The 13,740-nt window shown below is 35.5% G+C and overlaps 1 protein-coding gene across 1 annotated transcript in view; it reads left to right on the top strand.

Annotated features, from left to right (window-relative positions):
* Positions 1 to 13,323, top strand: part of kel (kelch protein) — a 97,741-nt gene extending 84,418 nt beyond the window's left edge. Inside the window, exons 12-13 of the mRNA XM_089089982.1 lie at positions 1,339 to 1,594; positions 11,001 to 13,323. Of these exons, the coding sequence (XP_088946108.1) occupies positions 1,339 to 1,594; positions 11,001 to 11,173 (429 nt within the window). The 3' untranslated portion in view covers positions 11,174 to 13,323. The remainder of the gene's footprint in view (positions 1 to 1,338; positions 1,595 to 11,000) is intronic.
* The last annotated feature ends 417 nt before the right edge of the window (positions 13,324 to 13,740 follow it).

Raw genomic sequence — 13,740 nt, 5'->3', positions numbered from 1 at the left:
TGCGCGCGCTCTTTATCTGTCCAATCTGCTTAAATTTTGCTGCTTAGCCCCTCCCGCTAACTCCCCCCCCCCCACTCTTTCTCTCTTTTTGTATCTCTATCATCCATTTGTTTAGTTCATACTTTTTTGCTCCTTCCTCGTTCTCTTGCGAGATTTACATCCGGACATGTCCGAGTTCGAGAATCACAGAGGGGAAATTTGAAAAATATATAGAAGAAATAAAAAATCAAATCGAAAATCACGATGAAACAATATTTTACAATATTCTCGGATTCCAAAATTCAATTATTGATGTAATATTTAATTCAACTCAATATTCAATTCAAATTACACCACGAAAACCGGGCATGTCCAAGAATCCGAGAGTGAAAATTTTAAGCTCTAAGCTAAAAAAAAAAAATCTAACAAAAAAATATGGGTTTAAAAAAGGATACGATACAATAGTCATCATTTCAGTCAAATCTTCTTTGTGGTTAAGAACGTAGACGAGACAAAATCCAAAAATAAATATATAAACAATCCAAAAAAATCCAAAAATAAACAATAGAAAACCTTATGAAACACATAAAAACTTCACGTACAGTTTTGTTACATTTTTAAGAGTCGGACAATATTCAAGGAGAGGGGGTCAAACCCCGTAGCCCCCCATTTGGATATGGCCTGGCGTTACACATATATTGACCTTGTTTGCGGTCCGTCTCCTTATAATTGTGATGGGCTCACCCTGTAGAGCTTGAATGATAAAATTAGAGAGTACTCGTCCATAATCGAGATGCATACGGGGTCCGTAAGATCCTTGCTATTCGGGCACCAATCAGGAATAACGTATGTTATTCCTGGGTACATATTTTTTCGAAATCCTAGTCTGAAACTTGTTACTGTCACTGAAGTATATGTGTTACTGTGAATGTCCGATATTGGCGAGTGTCGACATTCACCGGTGAATGTATGAAATTCCTTCTTTTTTTTCTGCTTGGATTTAGTCAGCTTTGTCAGTTTTATGCAAGGTTTGATGGTGACAGGTTAGGTTAGATTAGGTTTCTAACCTATTTAAGAGATTTGTAACATAACCTAACTTTAACTTTTACCATCAAACCTTGCACAAGACTGACAAAGCTGATTGAATCTAAGCAGAGAAAATTTCGGACATGCACCGGTAAATGACGACATTCTCCAATTTCGGACATTCACACTAACATATGCACACATGTAAACCCTGTAAAAATTTAATTGCATAAAAAGCACAGAAATAATTTATATTAAGCTATATATGAAAAAAAAAATTCACTTCAAGAAATAATTGAATCTCTAAAGCTAGCTAATCCCTTCCTATTTCAGGTTGGTGGTTATGATGGTCAGTCTCGTATGTGCTTGGCTTCTGTGGAGACGTACAATCCGGAAGCAAACACGTGGAGTCCAACTCCTGATATGAGTGCTCATCGAAGTGGTGCTGGTGTGGCAATTCTTGATGGTCAGCTGTATGCTGTGGGAGGGCATGATGGACCACTTGTCCGCAAATCTGTCGAGCGGTTTAATCCCTTAACGCAAAAATGGACCCCTGTTGCTGATATGTGTTTATGCAGGCGGAATGCTGGTTAGTATTTTCCTCTTTATTAATTAAAAAAAACTTTCCGAAAAATAAGTTTTTCTAATAAGAGTAAAGGCCATTTTAAACTTAAGCTCAGCAGATACTAATACCTGTTAAAATTCAAACTCAAAACGACCAGAAATTACTATCAAGGAATAAATGAAACTCAAAACCAACATAAATTAAATAAACAATCATAGCAAAAACACACAACAAGTAATAATATTAATGAATAAATAGATCTTAAAGCAAGTAATGCTTCGATTGAATATGAAAATCAAGCTTAAAACGAAAAAAAAAATTTTGCTAGTGAAGTATAAATGAAACTTAAAACGAACAGAAATTAAATAAACAATCAATGCAAGCAAACATACAATAAATATTAATGTAAATGAATGAATAAATCTTAAAACGAGTGAAACTTAAATTGAATATGCAAATCAAGTTTGAAACGAACAAAAATCACTACAAACAAGAGTTTGGGTATCGCCTCCTTCTCTCACCGTAAAAGTCTAAAACCTACTGCGTCATTGGCGCTTTACTGAAAGCCAATTATATTACAAATGTATTCTTTTGTACTTAGTATTGAAAGTCAACATTAAAATTATAGTAAACTTTTCAACTGATGAGCTTTCAGCAATTAATATCATTATACATCAAATATTCAGTTTAAATTACTAGTTCTTTCTAAAGTTGTTCAAGGCAAATATAGTTTCACTACAAACAAGAGTTTGGATACTGCCCCCTTCCTTAACTGTAAATAAAAACCAAAAGCCTACTCATTGGCGCTTAACTGAAAACGAATTATATTACAAACATTTTCTTTTCCAGTTCTTACAGTGTTGAAAATAAAAATAAAATTACAGTGAAATAAATTCTTGAACTGATGGATCTTTCAACTAATTAATGTCATTATACATCAAATATTCAATTTGATGTTGTTTATACTTTCCAAGACTGTTCAAGACACGTATAGATTTCTTTAAAGCGCCAATGACGCAGTTGGTTTTAGACTTACAGTGAGAGAAGGAGGCGATACCCAAACTCTTGTTTGTAGTGATTTTTGTTAGTTTCAAGCTTGATTTGCATATTGAATTTAAGTTTCACTCGTTTTAAGATTTATTTATTCATTTACATTACTATCCATTGTATATCGGATTTTTATCGGATGCATTTGGAGAAAAGGGGCGTGGGGGAGATAGTTGCCCTCTGATCTTTATTGACTCTTAAAAACTGAACTAGAACTTTCAATTTCCAATCAAATGAGCCCTCTCCGAAATTTATACGAGCATCCCTTCCACAACAGCTGTATATTCCCTCAATGCATAACTTAAAACGCTTACCCCGGGCCCTGAAGGATTGTGTCAAACTGGAGTTTTCGTTATATGAACTTGGAACCGTTTTGAAAAATGGCTCTCTCAAAGTTCTTATCGGATGGATTTGAAGACAATAGGACGTGGAGAGGGGGGGGGCTAGTTGCCCTCCGATCCCTTTTGACTCTTAAAAAGTAAGCGAGAACTTTCAATTTTCAATCATATGAGCCCTCTCCGAAGTTTATACAAGCATCCTTTCAATAAAACTATATATTCCCCAGAGCATTTCTTACAACGCCTGCCTTAGGGCCCTGGGGGGTTGTGTTAACCCCGGAGTTTTCATTATATGATCTTTGAACTATTTTTGAAAAAATGGCTATCTCAAAGTTCTTATTGGATGGGTTTGAGGGAATAAGGGCATGGAGGGGGGGGGGGCTAGTTGCTCTCTGATATCTTTTGACTCTTTAAAAGTGAACTAGAACTTTCAATTTCCAATCAAATTAGCCCTCTCCGAAGTTAATACAAGCATACCTTCCATAAGAACCATATATACCACTAGAGCAATACTTACAACGCCTGCCCCGGGTCGTTGGGGGCTGTATCGACACAGGAGTTTTTCTTAGCTGACCTTTGAACTGTTTTCAACAAAATGGCTACCTCAAATTTTTGTCTGATGTATTTGGTGAAAAAGAGCTTTGGAGGGGCTAGTTGCCCTCCGATCACTTTTGACTCTTAAAAAGGGCACCAGAACTCTCGATTTCCAATCGAATGAGCCCTCTTTGAAGTTTATACGACCCCTTCTATGTGAAGTGTCTCTGGGAAAAAGAATAAATGGAGTGTAGGGGGGAGGCTAGCTGCCCTCCGATCACTTTTGACTCTTAGAAAAGTAAATTCCAACTTTCAATTTCCAATCAAATGAGCCCTCTATGAAGTTTATACTAGTATCCCTTCCATAACAACCATATATGCCCTCAGGGCATAACTTACAACGCCTACCCCCGGGCCCTGGGGGCTGTGTCGACACCTGAGTTTTGTTATCTAAACTTTGAACTATTTTAAACAAAATTTCTATCTCAAAATCTTTATCTGATGCTTTTAGGGCGTTGAGGGGGGGGGCTAGTTTCCCTCCAATCTCTTTTAACTCTTTAAAAGTGAACAAGAACTTTCAATTTACAATCAAATGAGCCCTCTCCGAAGTGTATACGAGCATCCCTTCCATAGAACTATATATGCCCCCAGAACATTACTTACAATGCCTGCCTCCGGGCCGTGGGGGGTTGCGTCGACACAGGAGTTATTCTTATCTGACCTTTGAACTATTTTTAATGAAATGGCTATCTAAAAGTTTGTAGCGGATGGGTTTGGGGAAAAAGGGCGTGGGGTGGTGGTGGTTTGTTGCCCTTAAATCTCTTGACTCTTAAAAAGGGAACTAGAACTTTCAATTTCCAATCAAATGAGCCCTCTATGAATTTTATACGAGGATTCCTTTCAGAAGAACCATACATGCCTTTAGGGCATAACTTAGAACGCCTTTCTCCGGGCCCGAGGGGTTGTATTGACACCGGAGTTTTTCTTATCCGACCTTTGAACTATTTTTAACAAAATGTCTCTCAAATTTTTTATCAGATGGGCTTGGAAAAAGAAGGCGTGGGGGGGCTAGTTGTCCTCGGATCTCTTTTGACTATTAAAAAATGAGCTCTAACTTTCAATTTCCAATCAAATTAGCCCTCTCTGAAGTTTATACAAGTATCTCTTTCATAAAAACCATATATGCCCCAGGGCATAACTTACCACGCCTGCCCCCGGGCCCTGGGGGGCTGTGTCGACACCTGAGGTTTCGCTATTTTACTTTCGAACAATTTTTAACTTAATGGCTATCTCAAAATTTGTATCGGATGCATTTGGGGAAAAGGGGCATGGGGGGGCTAGTTGCCTTCCAATCTCTTTTGACTCTCAAAAACTGAACTAGAACTTTTAATTTCCAATCAAATGAGCCCTCTCTGAATTTTTACGAGCATCCCTTCCATAAGAACCATATGTTCCCCCAGGGCATAACTTACAACACCTGCCCTCGTGCCCTGGGGGGCTGTGTCGACCCCAGAGTTTTTGTTATATGGTCTTTGAACTATTTTCAAAAAAAAAAATGGCTATCTCAAAATTTTGATTGGAGGTGTTTGGGGAAATGGTGGGCGTGAAAGGGGTGTTAGTTGCCTTCCAATCACTTTCAATCATTAAAAAGGGCAATTGAATTAGTCCTTTTTAAAGTTTCTACGACAAAGCTTTCTATAAAAACCTCATATGCCCCCAGGGCATAACTTATAACTCTTGCCCTGAAGAATGTTGGGGGAGTGTCCTGCTCAAAGATATAATTTCCAGAACGTTTATTTACGTTGAACAAAATGGCTTTATCAAAATTTTGATTGGATGTGTTTGGGAAAAAGGTGGGCGTGAGAGGGGGGTTAGTTGCCTTCCGATCACTTTTGACCCATAAAAAGGGCACTATAACTCTCGATTTCCAATTGAATGAGCCCCCTTCGAAGTTTGTACGACCATCCCTTGCATATGAAGTGCCTCTGGGAAAAAGAAATAATAATAATAAAACATTGGAGCCGTATAGCCTTTACTATAGGCAACGCTACAGCGTTGCCTCTTAATCTATGCTTCTTTTCATCTTCTCTTGATGCCAATGTTTCAATAACCTTGGTTTTCGTGTGGATGACGCTTTTTAAAGTACAAAGGGCACCAAAATAAAAGTATTTTCTCCCTCGAGACGGGTCTTAGGACTATCCATATCTGAAAACCGTGTTTTTATAAGGATTTTCTCTCGTGTTTTTTCCATAATTATTAAGTTTTAGGGCATACCACGATTTCGTCACTGTTACCACGTTGGATCGTAACAATCAATAAGCGAATGGTTAAATTTGACCACGCTTTTCCATAAAAATTCAAAATATTGACAAACTCCTTTTGTAAAATTTGCCGAAAGTTTCAAAAATAGACTCATATTCAAAAATATTTTCCATAAAAATTCAAAATATTGAATTCAAAAAGAATTTTCCATAAAAATTCAAAATATTGAATTCAAAATATTCAAAATAAAAATTCAAAATATTGAAAATTCAAAAAGAATTTTCCATAAAAATTCAAAATATTGACAAACTCCTTTTGTAAAATTTGCCGAAAGTTTTCAAAAATAAACTCATATTCAGTTAAAGCGTCCTATTACAAGAAAACAATTTGACAACATCAATGAAAAAAAGTAATAATACCTTTGCTCATTTCTGACTTAAGGGATCGCTCCATTTGAACTTCACTATTTATGGCACAAAGTTATGTGAGCTCATCGCGTTTATCTTTGACACGAGCATGCAACGCTTATTTGTCATTATCAGTCAATATTTCAGTCAATATTTAAAAAAAAGTTAATGCGAATTCGAAGCATTGCTAGAGAATCCATACTGAAGTAAAATTGCTTAACCTTCTGAGGGCAATGCACAACGTGTTTACGGTTTAAAACTGAGAGGAAAGTAAAAAAACAAAGAAAGTGAACCATCTCTCAAAATATGAACTTAAAACCCATTGACTTCCGTTCATCTCTTTAAATTGAAAAAAAAATTGTTGCCATCTAGAGATTTTCGACAGCACTATGTGGTTTAAATTTAACAATAATTTGCTTATCGGTCCCTTTAATCTGTCAGGTCAAGAAAGAGTGTCCTATGATTGGAGATATTTTGAATTGTGCATCTATTCAATGGCTTTTATCAATGTTAAAGTACCAAGGACATCAAAATGAAAGCAGTGTTTGTCCCCTGGCTCCATCTTTAGTCTAATCATACCTTAAAACCGGGATTGTTTATTTCTTTTGGGTGTTATACAAATATTAAGATTTTTTCGTTTCGTAAATTTTCTCCTTTGTTGCCAAACTGAATTGTGAAAAGAAACAAGCGGAAACTTTTCTTGTTTAGAAACAAGTCCAACAAATGGTTGTAACACCATTAGGGTGGTACATCCGTTACGTTCAATGGGGCTATTGAAGAAAACAGGCTAGTGGGAATTTGTAAGAATTAAATAAAAAAAGTGATATTGTCAGAATCACAAAAAACAAGCATTTTGATGTATCAATAGTGATCTAAAGGGATAATTTTTACAAATTCTATCATCTATGTATTCATTGAGTAAAAGTTTTGTGAAAGTTGTTAGGAAGGGAATATCTCTGCCTTTTTTCTCGAAAAAGGGCGTGCGACAAGGAATTACACTCTTGCCAAAATTATTTGCTATGTTTATTAATGATATTGTTCCTTATTTCCGACAAAGATGGGCACCTACTCTCCGACTGGGAAATCTGAATATGTCAATGCTACTATTTGCAGATGACATTATATTACTGGTAAAGACAAATAATGATTTACAAACTCTCTTGAATCTCCTTGAAAAATGTTTGCAAGAGAAGAAACTAGAGGTGAATGTCACGAAATCCCAAGTCATGATTTTTAGCAAAAAACCCTTGGAATCAGCACCACAATTTTTATTGAATGGAAAAATGCTGGAAGTGGTGGAAATACTTAGGTTTCATCCTTTGTCAAAATGGAAAATGGACGAGTCATATTACAACAATGGCACAGAAAGGAAGAAATGCATTATTTGGTATATACAGAAGCACACCAACAGCAGAAATAAGTGAACTAAGCCTCCACAAACATATATTTAATACTAAAATTATGCCTATCTTACATCACGGATCAGAAATATGGGGGTATCAGCCGGCAAAGCAACAAGAAACCCTTCAACTTCAATATTATAAACGAGTTTTTGGCCTACACAATACAACACATACGTTAGTTTTAAAAGGTGATCTTGGTATATTTAACCTGAAATTGAAAAGATATACCCAAATCATCAAATTTTGGTTAAGACTTCTAGAACTTCCCCAGACTAGACTTGCCCGAGCAGCATATGAAGATCTTCTCCTTCAGTGTAACAAAACATCATGGACACCACAAATCAAAAGGATATTAGATGAGAATGGATTTTCAAGTTCGTGGGACAAGGGAAAAGGGCCAGAAGATCATGAAAAGTTCTTCAAGGAATTTAGTACAAGACTTGAAGACCAAGAAGTGCAACTATGGCAATCAGCTGTGGACAAATCTCCGAGTCTTACTGTGTATAGAGAAGTAAAAGAGAATTTTGGTCAGGAGTTTTATTTCAAGCTGGGATTGCCCAGTAAATATTTGAGGATTTGGATTCAGATTCGAGCAAATTGTCTTCCAATTTATACTAAGGTTGCAAGGGAAAAGAGGGAAGGTCCGGAGGCCGGGTGTAATTGCTTGAGATGTGGGGAAAATGATTATGGGTTGGGCCATTTCCTCCTCCGGTGTAAGTAACTATCTCATTTAAGGGGATTAATTATCCAGGAGGGGGAAGATAGGCTGCTTTGTGAGTTAATGAGGTCTAGGACTCCCCGTTATATTGTGGCAGTATGCAATTTTGTATTGATGGGAAGGATGTCAAATGAACTGTAATTTTTCTTTAGTATTTGTCTTTTTGTATATGGCTTTAATTGGCTTTTAAATACAGATTATTATTATTATTATTATACAGTAATCTGGAAGGTTGCAGTTTCTAGAGCACCATAATGATATATTTTTTTCGTTCATTTTCTACTGATTTGTCACACGTTCCTGATTTTCAAAATTGTCACCCGTTAAGTGCTAAAACTGCATGACGGCATATGGATGTCATTTTCATTAAAAATTGACTTCCCGGGTTTTCCTAATTTTTAAAACGTATGTGGTTATGCAAGTCTCCACTTAACCAATTTGAAGAATCAGATTTCATTTTTAGTGTAATTGGTGCTTTAAATAATAGGGTTTAATAACACTAGTAAAACAATCTCTCAACCAGAAAAATGTTTTTTCAAATAATCATCAGGGAATAGTTTAAATCCGTTTCTATCTTGGTGTACAGCACAGTGGAAGTACTTTGGAATAGCTTCAAGGATGTCTTGTCCCCTTCTCCTGCGTATAGGTGTGGAAGTGAAATAAAGTGTATTTCTCATAGGATTTTAAAAAGACGTTGAAAACGTCAGGCTTAGCATCTCATTTCTTCTGACCTCTCATGGCGGGAGAATACAAAGATAGTAGTAGAGAAAACTAACAGCGCAATCCAAATACTAAAAAAACACTGAACAAATGTCGAGGACCTAAGGACAAGCTGAATGTAATATTTTGCTCGTTCCTCCGCCCCTAAGTGGAATGTAGTTGTCCTTTTTAACGATTTTCCCTAACCAAGGGTGAAACTTGTAAAACGCGCTAGTTTTAGAAGAGATCACTACAAATCTGTTATGACGGTTCCCCTCTATCGTGTCCCATCTATATCAGGGAATTTAAAATTAAATCCCCTCCTTCTGGTAAAAAAAAATTTGCTTAAGATTTGGCTCCTCCTTCCTTCAACATCCCATCTACCGATCATTCCTTCCCCCACGTTTTGTCCCTATAAGATCTCGTCCGCCCAGGGAAGTGGCTGAGAAGGTTCCGAAACTAACCCTAGTCCACTGTAACACCATGCGCTACAGTAAACGCTTTGTGCCAAGCTTTGTGAAATATTACAATGATCTCTAGTGTTTTTATTGTTTAGTTTATTTTATCCTGACGAAGTTTTATCAGACACTTTTATTCTCAATCTCAAGTGTTTTTATTCTTTATTATATTTATCCTGACAAAGTTTTATCAGACAACTTTATTTTGCTAATTATGACTAAGAGACATCATATTTGGGCTTTGCCCACGAGAGCTATGTCTTGTTTTTGAATTAAATGAATTCGAATTAGCAGTAATAAACCAAAATTTCAATAGTCAACAGTAATGTTATTAGCAATAAAGCAACATGTTTTTTAAGTGTTCTAAGATCCTTTTCCCGCAATTAACATTTTCGCTATTAAGGGAAATCGCCAAAATATCGTGAGGAAGAAACAAAAATATCACAGATCTAATTTCAATTCAGAATAATTTATGATAGTCTTGAACTATCTTCTCATGTCATTCACAAATGACTTCTTTAAAACGTCAAATGTGGATGAACTAAGTAGGATATCCATGGTAATAGTAAATTATTCTGAAATAAAAATTTGATTTTGAAAGTTTTGATCTAGGTTGTGAACTAAAGATGCTAAGGATGAACTAAGTTGGATTTCCATTATAAAAGTAAATTATTCTGAAAAAGAATTTGATTTTGAAAGTTTTGATCTAGGTTTTGAACTAAAGATGCTAAGGATGAACTAAGTAGGATTTCCATGATAATAGTAAATTATTCTGAATCGAAATTGATAAAAAAAAAATAAAAAAAAAAGGGTTTCTCATACTTCATCAATTGGCATAGTACAGTTTATAGTAATATATCGTGCATGTAATTCAAAGTTGAAAATATACATAATGAGTACTAATTCACGTTCCCAGATTCAGTCAAATGACTTCTTTTTTTTGCAAAACCGAGTCTTAAAATCCAAATCGAATCGTGTTATCTGTATTTATTATTTGTTTTTTCTTCTATTAGAATTTATTTATTTGTTTGTTGATTTTTTTTTTGTGAACCAATGATCAAAACTGCTTTATGCACTGAAAAAAAAACAAGCATTTACATATTGTAGTTACAACATTCCCGATTATGCTGAAAATAATGCTACAAAGTAAGTTGAATCAGAAATAATAAAAAAAATTTGAACTTCATCAATTGATGAATGATGAAGTTACGGCAGCGTCTTGAGTTGACGTCTATTTTGGTGCTGTGCAAGTATATACTGTATTGTTTAGTGGATCGGCTATCCGATGCACTGCTCAGAGTTGGTGGAGCCAAGCCGATGAGGTTTGCTAGCCATAGTGCTGCTCGTCATAACTGCCTATAGTAGGAAACATATTTAAACATGTTATATATGCCAAGAGTAGCTGCGTATCGTCAGATTCATGACGCTATTATGCCTTACAGAATAGAAATGTTATTCAAAACCTTGAAAAACGCTCATAGCCTGTTCTGATTTGGATGGGCAATCAGTTTAATGACCTGTTTAGATATTCTGTTATTTTTTTAACCATCACAATTTCTTGTAGGAGTTATTGCTCATGACGGTCTGTTATATGTCGTTGGCGGAGATGATGGCTCTTCAAATCTTTCTTCTGTTGAAGTATACGATCCAGCTTTGGACTCATGGACCCTACTGACTGCGCATATGGCTAACGGACGGAGCTATGCTGGTGTTGTTGTAATTAATAAGCCACTGTAACCGTTTTATTTTCTTTTTTTCTTTTTTGAATAATTTTGAAAGCCAAAAAAAAATCTGACAAAAAATCAGAAAAATTATCTTTGGAGTTTGGACTAAAATTGGAACCAGCAATATATTAAACATGACAAAACTATCAAAGAACTGTCAAAAAGACCTGGATATGTAGTTTGTGTAACATTTTTTATTCTCCTGGAAAAAAAGTTGTATTTCCTAAAACAATTTTTTTTGGCTTCCTACATTTTTGTTCTATTTCAAAACGGTTCCATATTATATTCTCTTATTATTAAAAGAATTCGGCAAATGTGTCAGGCTTTGCGTTCGGAAAGAATAAAGATGATATATGTACTAGGCTATAAATATGTTATTAACCTTCAAATTTAGTGATTTTGTTGTTTTAGACACGCTTGAAGTCCCAGCTTATTAATTTGCATCTTCTTTTTAATACCCTGAAACACTTGGCATTAACTAAAACTGCAACATTTGTTTTTTGACCCATGATATCCTCACTAGTCCTACCCTGGTATCCTGCACGTATAAACCCTAGTCCCGTGTACTTCTAAGCAAGGAAGAATTATCTGATTCTCATGTTTTGTAATGACCGTTCTAGTGAAATTTCCAACTTATTATGGTTTTATAGAACTGTATACAGAATTCTAAAATTCTATATATAGAATTTTAGATTAAATTACTTTTAATTTGAATCAGTACTTATTAAGATATATATATATTTTTTCAATTGTCTTGTATCTTTCATTTGAGAGTAACTGTGCTGTTTTATGATACTACTTAATAAATCTTAACCTAAAATTTTTCAAAATGCGTTTTTTTTCGGTTACTATGGGCTGTGGTTTGCTATTTACGTGATTGCAATTATGTTGCGTATTTATTACCTCGATTAGTTTTTCTGGGATAACTACGAGTTGATTAGTTTTACACCCCAAGATTGCTTTTGGCTTCCAAAATCTTCAAAAGAAATTTACCATTTTCAGTGTTATATTCCATTATTTTTCATTCAGTATGGCTGAATCTTTATGAAAAATTCGTTTATTTTTTCTACTACCAATGTTTATTATTTCTATTATCAGTTCTGTTATCTATTATCTATTAGTAATGAGTTTGAACAAAACCATATAGCGTGGATATTCTACGAACATTTTTAACTTGAGTGATCATGTATTTTACAATAAATCCATCGATAGACTAACAACTTCAATCTTATAAGTCCGTTGCATCAAAGAAAAAGATGAGTTAAATGTTTCGTTCTTTCAAAAGATGGGACGATCGTAGCTATGGCCGTTCCTTGGGATGGTGGCGTCCAGGGCAAATTAATTATCGTCCCCATCCCCTACCGACTCAAATATAAATTAAAAAAGGCTAGGATCGCCCCCCCCCCTCCCTCTAGCCACGGCGCCCGAGGCAGCTTGCCCCCCTTCTCCCCTATGAACGATCCTGGTCGTAGCTTTAGTTTTTAAATTTTGTTGAGAAATTATGTGCGATCAGGCAAGGATACAGGGGAGAGGAGGAGGGCTAGAGACCCCTATCCTGCTGAAATATCTTTTTTTGAGTTTTTTAGATACCACCTCTCAAAAAGTATTAATCTAAGAATTAATACTTTTCTAGTTTGTGTGCTTATGCATAGTTTAGGTGCTGTTTTCAATGCTGCAGGTTTCCTTGAGGATTGTTGTTTCATCTGTTTCTATCTTAATAGACCCCGGAAAATTTGTCTCTGATGTTTTTTTTAGCATAGATAGCATATGATTCAGTGGAGGTTAGGACCATAACTAGGAGGAGGGTTAACCAGTTTGTCCCCCCCCCCCTTCCTCTCAAGTTTTTTTCCGACTCGTGCAAGAGTAACGACACCACATGTAAACAAATTTTTGATCACAGAAACCTTGATAATCACTAGGATTTTTGTGTAAATTTACCCCGCGAAAAACAATCCTGGGTATAGCCCTGCAAGAGGCATTTCTCTAAGGTTGTGTATCCCTTGTTGATTTTATTATTTAAGTAGATTTTGGTATTCACCTTTTTTGCTTCCTTCAGTTTTTTGAGTAAATACGCCAGTCCTGCCAAACGTTCAAGTAGGAGTGATGTTGACTTTTTTGTTATGATTTACTTTGGTTTTCAGTAATAAATATATTTCTTTATAGTTTAGTTTTTACAAAATGGAATTAGGTGAAAGGGCAAAGGAAAATGGTTCAGACTTGTGTTACAAGTTAAAAATTACCTCCTGCTATGACCTTGATCAAATTAGAAGCCTTAAGGAAGTTGGGGAGCGACAGAACAGCTGTGGCAATAATGGTGAAAGGGTCAAAATTTTCAGTTTGTGAAATAAAACAGGACCAATTGAGCTCAGCCATCATCAGTGCTAAGTATATATTATGAAAGTAAAAACCAACCTTGGTAACAAAACTTCCAATAATAAAAAATAGAAAATGAAAAGTCGAAACAATGGTGAAAAAATGAAGATCTTACATGAAAATCAAACAGATGACTGAAAAGAGAAAAATAAACAAGCTTATTGGCCAAAACTTCTCCGAAGACCTGGCCCAGGAAAACAAATACTT

Source organism: Artemia sp. Qi Xiang Cuo, chromosome 5 (assembly GCF_049724085.1).
Source record: "Artemia sp. Qi Xiang Cuo chromosome 5, ASM4972408v1, whole genome shotgun sequence".
In the NCBI taxonomy this organism is placed as follows: Eukaryota; Metazoa; Arthropoda; class Branchiopoda; order Anostraca; family Artemiidae; genus Artemia; species Artemia sp. Qi Xiang Cuo.
The sequence above is the reverse complement of the archived record's forward strand: the minus strand, read 5'-3'. Positions and strand labels throughout refer to the sequence as shown.